General features: G+C 35.5%; 1 protein-coding gene across 1 annotated transcript in view; it reads right to left on the bottom strand.

Moving 5' to 3' along the window:
- CNTNAP5 (contactin associated protein family member 5) overlaps nucleotides 1-13,711 on the bottom strand; it is a 973,836-nt gene that overhangs the window by 549,025 nt on the left and 411,100 nt on the right. The window contains exon 4 of the mRNA XM_056110141.1: nucleotides 10,018-10,165. Coding sequence (XP_055966116.1) covers nucleotides 10,018-10,165 — 148 coding nt within the window. The remainder of the gene's footprint in view (nucleotides 1-10,017; nucleotides 10,166-13,711) is intronic.

Genomic DNA, 13,711 nt, shown 5'->3' with positions numbered 1-13,711 from the left:
TGTATCTTGATATTAGTTCAATCTATAAAATTGTGGAAAGTTTGTTTTGTTTATAAACCACTCAACCTGAAATATTCTGTTAAGGCATCCTGAACAAATAAAGAGTTGTCAGTGTTTTTTGTTTGTTTTTTGGAAATAATATTTTAGAACAGGACAATTAAATAAAAAAAAGAGTAGTCTTATTGTTAAATTGCTACATTTCTGAGAAAATTATATGAATAATGAGACTTATTAAGCTTGAAAATAAGAAAATAAAGAATGGGGAAGCATACCAAGCTTAAGTTAACAACATAAACATATATGCAAGAATATTAGGTGGCACAGTAGGGGCAGGAAAGTCAAGTAGATTTAAACCTATGTATAGAAAGGATATTGCTGAGACCAATGAGGTCTCAAAAACCAGATCATCTGGGGGCTGGAGCGATAGCACAGCGGGTAGGACGTTTGCCTTGCACGTGGTCAACTAGAGTTCGATTCCCAGCATCCCATAGGATCTCCTGAGCACTGCCAGGAGTAATTCCTGACTGCAGAGCCAGGAGTAACCGCTGTGCATTGCTGGGTATAACCCAAAAAGCAAAAAAAAAAAAAAATTAAATTAAATTAAAAAAACCCCAGATTTTCTAAGGTCTGTTACTCATGGGCACATTAACACTCAAGTGAGGATTAAAAGCACCAAAAGATTTTTAACAGGTAGTGCCTCAGTTTCACTTTGTGATGACCTTGCTGGTGAAGTAAAGATAATGATCTAAAAGGAAAAAGGAATATAGGTGTTAAGCTAAAAATTCAGAACACAGAAGATGTAACAGTACTGGTTTGTGACTGTGAAGATAACACAAAATGAATTCATAGGTGATGAGTTTTTAGAATTAACACTGCTAGAACCTGATAATGAATTTTCTGGAAAGAAGGAGAAGATAAATTTAATGAACGACCCTCAGTTCAGTTTTATCCAACGGAAATGAAACACTCCACCTAAAATAGATACTGAATGTGTTTGGTTGGTGTAATATGATTAAGTGTCCCCAGCGGGATATGCTTGATTTGAGTTATTTATGACATAATCAAAATGAGATATCAATCAGGCAAATGAATATATATTTTTAGAGCTCAAAAAATTTGACTCAGGATACAAATTACTTAACTTTTTTGAAATTCATTTAGCTTCTACAAACTTCAGTCTTTTCAGTACATAAGATGAGTAATTTTTTAGAACTGGAGAAATAGTATAGCAGGTAAGGTGCTTGCTTCAGATGTCCCAAACCCCAGATTCAATACTCCGCATCCCAAGTAGTCCCCCATGCACCATCAGAAGTAATTCTTGAGCCAGAAGTAATCCCTAAACGTCAGCAGGTGTGACCCAAATACCTTTAAAAATTACTAGTTGTTTCTAATTTGAAATTATTACAGAATTTGGGGTGTCTATTGCAACAAATTGTTAATACTAAATGACAGTATCCACATCATTTGGATACTATCATGAGGAAAAGGAGGAGAAGGAAGTTGAAGAGGAGGAGGGAAAGGAGAATTAGGAAGAGTAGGAGGAGGAGGAGGCAGAGTAGAAGGAGGAGGAGGAAGAAAAGGAGCAGAAGGTCTGTGTCTCATTCTTCAAAACAAATATTAATTTAATAATGTGAAAGTTGCCCCCAATGTTGTTTCTCCTAGAAATGACTGCTATTAATCAAATCTTATGATAATTTTTCTTATTTAGCCATCTCCTACTATTTTATAATCTCTACAATAGATTGTTTTATAAAATTCCATATTGGTATCTTTATTCAAGTGTGCATCTATCACCAATTTAACAATGTACCAAGAACTATATTTATTTATTGGGCTACACCTGAAGATGCTCAGGATCTTTTCTATGTGTGGTTCTTTAGAGCTGCTCTCTGTGGTACTTAGGACCATGTGGCACAAGGGATCAAAGTGGGCTTTTGCCTGCAAAGCATGTACTATCATTCTTTGACCCATCTTTCCCGTCCAAGTCCCATTCATTTTTTCCCCTTGTTTTGCCACTGTCAATACATTCGGACAGAAAGTAAGCAATCAAAACTCTTGTAAGAGTTAAATATAATCCACGACGAACTACACTCTAAAAAAAGAACATCCTTGTTGACACAGATGTCTCAGTAAAAATGACAAGGCAGAGTCTATTCAATAGTTCCAATGAGAAAGTAATGGAACAAGCTCTGTTTGTTTTAGCCATACATGAAAACTGTATCATAGACAAAATGGACCACTTACTCGCAAGAAGAGAGTGTAACTTGTTCAGAAATACTGTGTATAAGTACTTTGAAATTGTTTTTCTTTGCTTACCATGTTGTAGGATAACACCGTTTTGTCCATTTTCAGGTAGCTTAGGTTTATTTGCCAGTGATAATTATTTGTCAGTGATAATCAAAATAGGAGATCTGTGGTATTTGTTTAAAGTACAATGACACACCACATTTTATCTCATGAGGCTTAGAGAATCATGGGAGGGAACTGATTGGCTTGAAGTGCTAAAGAAATCTAGGTGTAAAAGAACACCAAAGGAATCAAAGATTTTAGTACCAGAAACAGTTCCTGCCTAATGGATGGAATGGTTAATTGTTGGGGCTGGACTGACCTGTTAGGGTGAGCCCATGTAGACTGCACCGTACATCAGGCAGAAACATAGGGACCCATGAAAATGGGTCTAGTTTGTGTCCTGACTACTTAGGATGAGGCTGAACATTTTTCCCCTTCAAACTGCTTTCAACAAATAATTTCAGTATATAGTAAGGGGCAGTTTTTCTTTTCTCACAGAAATCTGGCTGGTCTTTGACATGCAGATCTCAGGTGCTGGCCAGGTCTGACCTTTGGGATGTAGATTCCAGGCTCTAACCAGACTAGTCTTTGGGATGCAAATCCAAATACCTGTACCCCAAGAAAGGTTTAGGTTTCAGTTTCTGTTTTTGTTCTGTATCTTTTTTCAGGAGGCCAAAATTACTGGAGACAATGTGTTTTGCTGCCTCAATGTTCTTTCTGTAACTCCTTTTGATAAGGGCACATGACATTGTGCCCTTTAGAGGAACCATGAACAATAAAAGGAGATTTTGGGGCTCTCTACCTTTGTCATAGGTCTGAGAGAACCTGGGCCCTCTATGACATAAACTTCTTTCGTGTTTCTTGTCTCAGCACCTCCAACTAAACAAATGTTCAAGCAACAATGTATCCATAAAAAGCCAAGCAGAGGGGGGAAGGGAGGCCTTTCTTCTAGGGACACATCTTCACATTAATGCTCACTGTCACTATTATTCGATGTATTCTATTCTGCACTTTATAAGTAGTAACTTTAAGAATACCCATTAGTCTTCAATGTCATTACCATTGTCATTTCTTGGTGAAGAAACAGAGAAACAAAGAATGCAAGTATGTTAGCAGGTTCATCTTTTTAAGAACATGATTCATTCAACTGTTCATACCTGAGCACACAAAAGGAATTTGTTGCTCTGAACTTCATTGTGAAAGGCACAAAAAGATGGTCCAGGTGATATTAAAGTAACAGCAATGTCAGTAAAGTGGAACAGTCATCATGGCAATTATAACAGAATAAAGAAGCTAATGTGTTTTTTCTTAAAGCAATGATACTTTAGAGGAAATTGGAATCCTACTTTTAAATACTTTTAAAACATAGCGTACTATAGTAGACATAGGAGCTTCAGAATAGCTTAAATTTGAGAAATGAACAGCAATTGGAGACATCCTGGTGAAGGAGAATGGGGTAATCTCAGGAAATAAAAAGAGATAACAGTAAATATGAAACCACATAATTGAGGAAAAACTTATGGTAACTGTAATGAACAATCTCATTACTCAACAATTAAATATATGAGCTGTTTCAAACAACTTGCATAACAAATATTCTAATAATCCCACAATTTTGATCATCTATAAAGTTTGTAAATACATATAAAAAGCTCCTTAATTGAAAGAGCACAATTAATATTAATTTAAAATAAAAAATACTAGTAGGGTTTGCTAACTCCTAAGTTTGAACAATTAAATACTGCTTAATGTCTATGAAATCTGTAGAAGGTATCAGATATTTTCCTCACAAGAAGCAGAGAGCTAGGACAGGATCTTACAATATAAAAAAACAAAAATAAAAAAAACTGGTGATCAGGCAAGTATGAGATGATTTTAATAAAGCCAAGTAAGACCCAAAATTAAAACATACATCTTTTTGTTGTTGTTTTGTTTGTTTTGAGGGCCAGAGTTCGGATTGAAGCCATTTGGACAGGTGCAAAGCAAATGTCCTAACCACATGTACTATACTATTTCTAGAGCACCCAAAGTACAAATCTTAAAAGGAGGTTATATGACACATTCTGGAAATTAAAACTTCTTTTTTTTACGTAGATGATATTTGTTGTGAGAGATGAACAGCAATTGAAGATTTGGGAACCTCAAGAAATAAAAAAAGAGACAACAGTAAATATGAAACCATATAATTGAGGGAAAACTTATGATAACTGCAAGGAAAGAAAGATGGAGCCAGAGTGAGATGAATTTCCTTGCAGTAGCTAACCTAGATTCAAACCTGACATTCATATGGTCCCCTGAGCCTGCCAGTAGTGATCCCTGTGTACAGAGCCTGAAATAATCACTGAACATCCCTAGATGTAGCTCCAAAACAAAACAAAAATAAATAGACATGTGCACTTACTACATATTAATATTGGGAGATCCAGCAAAGGAAATCTGGGTAGGATGGAAAACTAGTAGAGAAATGTGAAATGGTTCAAAGACTCATTTGAGAAAAGACTTAGATGGAAGGCTATCAAAGCATGTTCTGAAGGAAAGATAAATGAATTAGTGGTAAATTGAAGCATATAAACAGATTCCATAGGATATATGACTGAGGTTTGCAAACAAATATAAAAGCAAAAACATTCTGGGCATTCAAATTGCATCGCAGGATTGGAGAAAAAGAATAAAGGAAAAACAAAGCAAGAAAAAAATCTCCACTTGGGGCACATTTTGTAAAATTGACAGATGACTGAAGGACAGTGAAACTCCAGTTCCTCTTCTCTACTTCTCCAACAAGGAGAATGCTTTTCAAATTGGACAGATCGGAGAGATTTGGAAAAAATACATAAACTGATGTCTAAGAGAGCATAAAAATAAAGTTTGAAAGAGTTTTTTCAGAATATGAATATCTTTCCTCCTCTCTGCTAGAGGAATTTTATTTAAACTATTAAAAGAAGGTATAGATAGCCTAGGAAATTCAAGAAACAGGTAAATATTTTTCACTTCCTCTGTCCTTGTTTTGTGTTCTAAGTATATCCACACCGTGCAGCTTTTCCCAACTTCCCTTTACACCATCCTCTCTTGCTGCCTAGAGCCCCATTCTGTCTGAAATGTGACTGTTCCACTTTAGAGACTCACCTGTGGCAGATGATATCCCCTCCATGTGACACTAACAGTAACAATTTCTTCCATTCTCTACCTGGCATCATTGCAGATTTATAACAAGTGCATAAACTGCTCATTTCATATTTCTATTTGCCTGCTTCTTATAATATCTTCACTCTCAGTAATGCCAATCAATCAATTAATACTATTGTGAACTGTGTATTCATCACTGATGGACAGAGGGATATCAGGTAGATATAGATATTGATTTTCAAAAGTTTACTATTTAGATGGGGTGAGAAAAATTTCACAACATTAATTAATTAATATAATAGTATCATAAATGATGCTTGAAAATACAGAACTATAGTTCTGTAAAAAAAAGGTCTTGATTTGACAGATATCTCTAGGGCTTTGCATGATGCTTGTTAAATGTTAAATGCTAAATAATGTTGTCAACTAAATGAATAAATGAGTTAACGGAGGCATAAATATGCAAGTACTTTCAAAATTATATGTTAGCTTTAAATTATAGGACTATAGAAATTTACCAATCATTAGCATGTAGGTAAGTAGTATTCTGAGAAAAATAATTTAAGGACAGAGTCCATAGAGTGGGAATACTTGCTGAAAATAATTCCGAATGAAGCTTGGCACTTTTAAAGAGACAATAAAACTAGGCTGGTAACATATTCATCCACTGCACAAAAATATATTAAAATTTAAACCTATTAGTGTCAATTTGGTATTGGCACTTAATATAATAGACAAAGTTCCTGAGAGCTTGTAGTATTTACATTGCGTGCAAGAACTTAGGGAGACAAACCACAAACATGAGAAAAAAACATTCTGTCAAAGTTTCAGAGAAGTTATTAACACCCATATTTCTCAACATCTTTAAACAGTTTGAATGTAACAGAAAACTCCCACACATTTTATTATGAGGTCAACTTCAACTTCATGGTAAACTTAAGGTCCAGAAAAGTACATCACGCAAAAACAAAAATATAGACCAATACATCTAATAAAAAATCAACTTAAATATTCTCAATAAAATACTAGAAAACTAAATTCAACTGTACAATAAATGAATCATATACTTTTGGGATTTACTACAGGGAAGCATAGATGGTCAAACATACGCGGGTCAATAAACATGATATACTGCATCAATAAAAAGAAGATAATCATACACTCAACTCAATGGCGCAGAAAAAGTATTTGAAAAGATTCAGCATCATTTTATGACAGAAAAACTCAGTAATAGGTATAGCAGTAAACACTATAAATATCATATGAAATAAACCTAAGCTTAAATGCATTATTTAAGTAGAAATGTTTCATTTTTTCCTTAAAAATAAACCTCTTTGAAGTGACGTTACTATCAAGGAAAGATCTAACAAGAGAAAATGAATGTCCCACAGATCCTGAAATTAGAAGCAGATACCCATGAAATGGTCTGTGTTTTGTGATGTAAGGGTGAGAGTAAAAGTGGCCTAAATGGCTTGCCAATGCTTCTGTTCTAAAGTGTACTGGATAGCAAATGTTTGCTTAAGATAAAGACAGTCATTTCACAAGTATATCCCCTTTGTAGAACTTTATTTTCAGTAGACTCACTATATCCATTGCTTTCCTGAAGAGGTTGTTAACACTTAGTTTTCTGGGTCCTTATTCCTAAAAATTATAATTCAGCATGCAGGGATCTGGGCCAGGGATATGCCATGTTGCTGTTTATGTCATGCCAACCTGTGCTCAAGGCTTATTCCGGGCTCTACACTCAGGCATCACTCCTAGTAAGGCCGGGTGATGGATGCAGTGCTGGGAATCAAAGCAAGAGGCCACACAATCGAGATAAGTACCCCCTCCATTGAACTATCCCTCCAGTTCCCAGGGATATGCGTTTTTAACTTTTTTTTATTGAATCATTGATAGACTATTATCACTTATCACTTAACTTCCCGTTAGTCGTCGATTTGCTCGAGCGGGTGCCAGTAACGTCTCCATTTGTCCCTGTTGCGTGCAAGTGTAGCCCAATGGCATCTTTTCGCTCCGGGAACATGAAGGGCCTCAAACCGATCGTTCATGATCTTGACGAAGAAGTCTGACCATCTGGTAGGTGGGCGGCCACGCGGTCTTTTGACATCCCGTGGAATCCAGTCGGTAACAGATCTAGTCCAGCGGTCGTCTTTAAATCTCATTACATGACCAGCCCATCTGATTTTGGACACCTTGGCAAATGAGACAGCGTCCCTGATTCTTGATCGTCGACGGATGTCAGAACTCCGGATTCTTTCTCTCATTTGAGTGAAACGTGATATTACAAGCATAGCTCTTTCTATTCTTCTTTGGGAGACCTGAATAGTGTTCTCATCTTGTTTGCGTGATAGACTATTGCGTAGATAGACTATTACTAAGCTGTTAATGATTAGGATTCAGTCATACTGTATTACAACATCCATTCCCTCCAACAGTGTACATTTCCCAGCTCCAGTGTCCCCAGGTTCCATCCCATCACCCCCCCCCCACCCCCTGCTAGCCTCTTTGGCAGGCACTTTTCTTCTCTCTCTCTATCTCTCTATCTCTGTTGCTCTCTGTCTCTCTGTCTCTTTCTCTGTCTGTCTCTCTGTCTCTCTGTCTGTCCATCTCTCTGTCTCTCTTCCTTTCTCTCTGTCTCTCCTCTCTCTTTCTCTCTCTCTCTCTCTCTCTCTCTCTCTCTCTTTCTCTCTGTCTCTCTCCTTTTGGGCATTGTGGTTTGAAATATTGATACTGAAAGATAATTTTCCAGGGATATGCCTTTTTATAAGTAAATCTTATCCCAGGTTGAAAACAAAATAGTACAGTTTGCTTCACATGTAGCCTATTCAGGTCCAATCCAGAGAGCCCCAGGTGGTTCCCAGACCATGCTACTAATAATCCCTGAGTGCAGAGCCAGAGTAAACCCTGAGCACTGCTGGAGGTACCCCCCCCAAAAAAAAGAAGACCCAAGTGCCCAGTTGATCTCACTATATAAAAAATATAAAGTCTAATATACCCAGTATGATTATTTTTCTCAAGTTCTAAAATCTACTGAATTAACTTATAAAATTTATATCAAAATTATAGAGATCAAATGTGTCTATTCATAAATCAATGCATTTTGTAGGGACTGGGGCTCCCAAGAGAGGCTCTGAGGTTCAGGAAGACATTCCATTCCCAGGGTACTTGTTTAACTGGGGTGGGTGGTAGAATGCTGAAACCGAGTGCTTCTGTTTGATTCTTGAGTGTTGGGGATCACCAGAACACCCTCTTGGTGCTCAGTCTACCAAGACTACACCAGGTGACACCTAACGCCACACTAGGCAGCTTTTCTGAACGTCCAGTGAAATGCCTAGTTACCCAAGACATCATACTGTGTCAAAAATAATGAAAGGCATGTGTTCCAGTTTTTGAGCAATTTCCAGTCCCTGTTTTTTTAACATATAAGCAGAAATTAGAGTTAAGTAAGACAGATCAACCTCCTATTACGCTAAACGTTATATATTTAAAAACAAAACCTGCAGGGGAAAATTATAGGATGTGAAAGTTTTCTGCATGAGCTTTAACTGAGAGTGATCTGTATTTACATTACCTGATATGCAAGTTAAAGTTTTACTTTTACATTCAGTAGAAACTCATGGAGGAATAGCTAGTTTAATTCTGGAAGAAGCATCCCATGAAATATCTCAAATTAAAAGACTCCTTTTCCTCATATTATAGAGTAATAAGCAACGGTGTGTGTGTTTGGGGTGGGGGGAAGGGGGTACCATTTCATAATTCAAGGGATGGGAAAACTTTATAAAACCTTAATACCATCCTTTTTTAAAAAAATCATCTTCAGTTAGTCTTTTTTTGAAAGGACAAAGAGTGGTTCACACTTGAAATGTTCTAAATCTTGAAGTTGTTTTGTTTTCCTAAATTTTTAAATTTATATACCTGATAACCTTTCAGAATCTGTATTGCAAGCCATAATGCCCAAAAGGAAAGAGACAGAGAGAGAGAGAGAGAGAGAGAGACAGAGAGAGAGAGAGAGAAGAAAAGTGTTTACCACAGGGTTGGGGGGGACTGGGGACATTGGTGGTAGAAACTGTACAGTGGTGAAGGGCCAGATGTTGAAGCATTGTATGACTAAAACCCAATCATTAAAAACTTTGTTACTGTGTATCTCACTGTAATTCAATTTAAAAAAAAATAAATTAAAAAATTAGAAATTCTTGGGGGCTGGAGCAATAGCACAGCGGGTAGGGCGTTTGCCTTGCACGCAGCCAACATGGCCAACACAGGTTCAATTCCCAGCATCCCATATGGTCCCCTGAGCACTGCCAGGAGCAATTCCTGAGTGCATGAGCCAGGAGTAACCCCTGAGCATCGCCGGGTGTGACCCAAAAAGCAAAAAAAAAAAAAAAATTAGAAATTCTTTTGTTAATCATCTTATATCACCCCCTAAAAAGATTTTTCTCTTATCTGCTTTGAATGTCATATATTTAACTATACAGAGCTATTCATAAATAAAAATAACTTTGAAGCAACTGAGATTGCCATTCTTAATATAGATAAATGAGTATAGTACAAAAAGCACCATTTACAAACAACAAATAGTTGACAGTTAGTGTGTGTACTTACTATAGGAGCACCCGTAGACTTCAACCCTCATGCCAATCTTTCCATTTGGATTCCATTCCAGGGGTACAAAGCGAACAAAGCGGGCTCTCACAGAGTGTGCTAGTTTGTGGTGCATCACGCTATCTGCATTCATGTTCCCAGCAAAGGTCTGCAGGGAGAAGATGAGGTCTATTAAGGTTTCTCATCCTATAGCAGTTAGTTTCTTCATGTACCAGAGCTCAAGGAACACTAATGAAAATCTGTTACTTTACAGTCTTTCATAGAAAATCCTCAAGTTCTTGTTCCTTCCACTAAATTTTAATAAGAGAGAAATTCTACATTGGATTTTTATATAAGAATTATTGTCCATTATTCTGCAAGAATCCCCGTCCCATTTTATAAATATGTCAACTCTAGTAAATTATAAGACCTGTCACCTAAAAGGCTTATAATGCAAATAATATAACAAAATTCCTAATATTCATAATCTGTGGTTTAGGAGATAACTGAAAATGTCCTCTTAGATGGAGTGACTTTTACTAAAGTAATCGTTGCCATTAATTGAGGTCAGTCACTATGCTAAGCACTTTCCATCATCATTACCACTGTTTTACAGATAAAAAATTGAAGTTTAGAAGAAGAAAGTGGAAAGAAAAAGTTCTTAAATCACCTAATCTGTTAGTAATTGGTCTGAGATTCAATGTCAGGTTTTTCTATTTCCACAGTCTCATACTCTTCAACTGTTCTATTGTTAATTGTTACAGAAGGGAGAATAGGAAGCTCCAGCCTTTATATAAATCAGCTTTATATTTCCTAGTGAAGCTTGGGCAAAGAGCACACAGGATGGGAGTGATTTGACAAACTAAAATTATGCCTCACTTATAATGCACTTACAATTCACTTTAACATTTCTAGTGAAACTTGGGCAAAGGAACACATAGAAAAGGAGCTATTTGACACTAAAATTATGCTTCATAGTCATTATTTGGATGAGTGATTTCAGAAGCAGAAAATTTTCTGCAGATGGAGCCCAAATTTTCAGACTTAATCCCCTGGATTTTGATAAAATATATAGGACATAAAATCTATAATTTTAGTCAATTCATAGTACAAAGCTCAGTGGTAATAAATATATTCATATTGCTATACTGCCACTATCACTATTCTTTCTCAGAACTTTCCATAACTACAATTATACCTAATTTTAAAGCTAGAATGTCAGCATAGTGACTTCCTGGTTTCTTAATGAATCATCATCTGTCATAGTTTCTAGCTGAAGTTTTCATAGGGAACGCCTGTTGATTAAATTCTATCAATACCATCCAATAAAAAAAAGAAAACCCATTGATTTAAATGGCCAGTCAGCTTCAAGTAAAATACTGTATCAACTGAATGAGATTTATTTTCGAAGACCCATATGTCAACCTTGAATTATCATTACAATATCTGTGAGTCTAAGGTGACTTGAACAATCTCACATTTACGCTGCACAAAATATATTCACCTCCTCCCTTTGACATTAGATGCCTGATTTAACACTCAGATATTTCATAAAGTATCTTATGAGAAACCACTTCCTACTTTGCAGCTATACCTGAAGCATAATTCACAAATTAGAGAATGACTTAATGGAAAGTAATTCTTCATAATTCAAATGTAACACTTTATTTCACAGATTTGTCAACAGTTTGAACATTTTCCATTCATTCAAAAAATAGAACTTTTCTTGACAGACTTATTTTACAGAGTTTCTATTTTTAATGCGAGAGACTGACACAAACATAAAACTGTTTTAGTCCCTTGCTTATAGAAAGGACTATTCCATGATTTTTTAAAAACTGTACATTTAAAATTTTAAATGTAAACATTAAAATATCACTGTACTCGGGGCTGGAGTGATAACACAGCAGGTAGGGCATTTGCCTTGCACGTGATCCGACCCGGGTTCAATTCCCAGCATCCCATATGGTCCCCAGAGCAAGGCCAGAAGTAATTCCTGAGTGCATGAACCAGGAGTAACCCCTGTGCATCGCTGGGTGTGACCCAAAAAGCAAAAATAAAATTAAATAAATAAATTAATAAAATATCACTGTACATTTAAAACAAGGAAAATTTATATTTTTTGATTAGTGTGCAGAGATGAATATGGAAAGGAGGATTCTGGCATTCTAATTGCTTTGGGAGAAAATAAGGCAATCCCTGTTTGTTTGATGGCTTGTTTGTTTTCCTATAACATAACTGGAGAGCTCTCAACTATGTACTCTGGATTTTTCTTACATGGAATTCTGTAGATTTAAAGTTCTAACACTACATGTAAAGTGACATATAAATTTTAGACAACTGTAATAATTTAGGAATATCTAAAAATAACCCAAAGAGACAGAGCCACTAATTCCATTAAAAAGAAATAATGTGGAGAGGATAATATAAAAATAATGGCAGCAATAACAGAAAACAGCAACAGAAATCTTGAGTTAACACAGAGTAAGACAGTAAATGAGAAATGGAAGAATAATGGCAAAGGAGAATAACAATTGAAAACATACCAGATAGTAGATGTACATATAAATAATTGTTAATTGTGAAAAAAGGAATTTGAACATAAATTCCAATTAAATATCAAATATTGTTAATCGGTCACGGTCACGGTTGTCCCGTTGTTCATCGATTTGCTCAAGCGGGCCCAGTAACGTCTCCATCATGAGACTTGTTGTTACTGTGTTTGGCATATCGAGTACGTCACGGGTAGCTTGCCAGGCTCTGACATGTGGGCGAGATACTCTCGGTAGCTTGCCCCGCTCTCCGAGAGGGGCAGAGGAATCGAACTCAATCAAAAATTGTTAGGATAGATAAATAAAACAAGATCCATCATTGTACTTTTATACTATAGACTGCTAAAAAATTTTAATACATTGACAGGTTAAAAGGAAAAAGTATATAAAATAAATTACATAAAATTAATTAGAATAATAAATAGAAGGGTTCTAAAATGAGTATCACAAAATTCAGATGAATTAAAATATAATAGCAAGAAACAAAAAATATAAAGAATAAAAGGATAAATACATTAAAAACTAAATGTATGTGCACCTACAATTAAGTTTCAAAACAAAAGTAGCAAGGTTTTGACAGAAACAAATATAGAAAAAGGAACAAATCCTTACTTATAATTGACTTTTAATATCTCCACTTAGTAAGTGATTGAATAAATGGGAAAATGACAGTTAACAGAGGATTTAAACAGTACCACAGTACCACAAATAAAATTGGCCTAATTAATGTCCATTGATCATTCCAATGGACACATGCAGATTATACATCGTTTCCTTGTATACATAAAATATTCACCTAGATCATAAACTATGTGATAGAGTAAGTTTCACTAAAAATATAATTTGTTTTCTGCCACAATTAAATTAGGAATGAACAATAATTATTTATTAAGAAAGCCCTGGCATATATACAAGGTAATCAATAAATTTATTAATAGATTAAAGAAAAAATAGATTAAAGAAAGAAATTATAATTAGAAATTATTATAATTATAATAAGATATTATAATTCCTTTCTTTAATATATTAGTAAATTTATTGATCTGCTCCAATGGAGACGTTACTGGGCCCACTCGAGCAAATCGATGATCAACGGGAGGACCTTTACCTTTACCTTTACCTTTTATTGATCTGCTAGAAGTAATTATTAAAATTATAGAACA

This window comes from Sorex fumeus, unplaced genomic scaffold, assembly GCF_029834395.1.
Source record: "Sorex fumeus unplaced genomic scaffold, SorFum_2.1 ptg000009l, whole genome shotgun sequence".
NCBI lineage: Eukaryota > Metazoa > Chordata > Mammalia > Eulipotyphla > Soricidae > Sorex > Sorex fumeus.
Note: the sequence above shows the minus strand (reverse complement) of the source record. Positions and strands in the feature narration are given on the sequence as shown.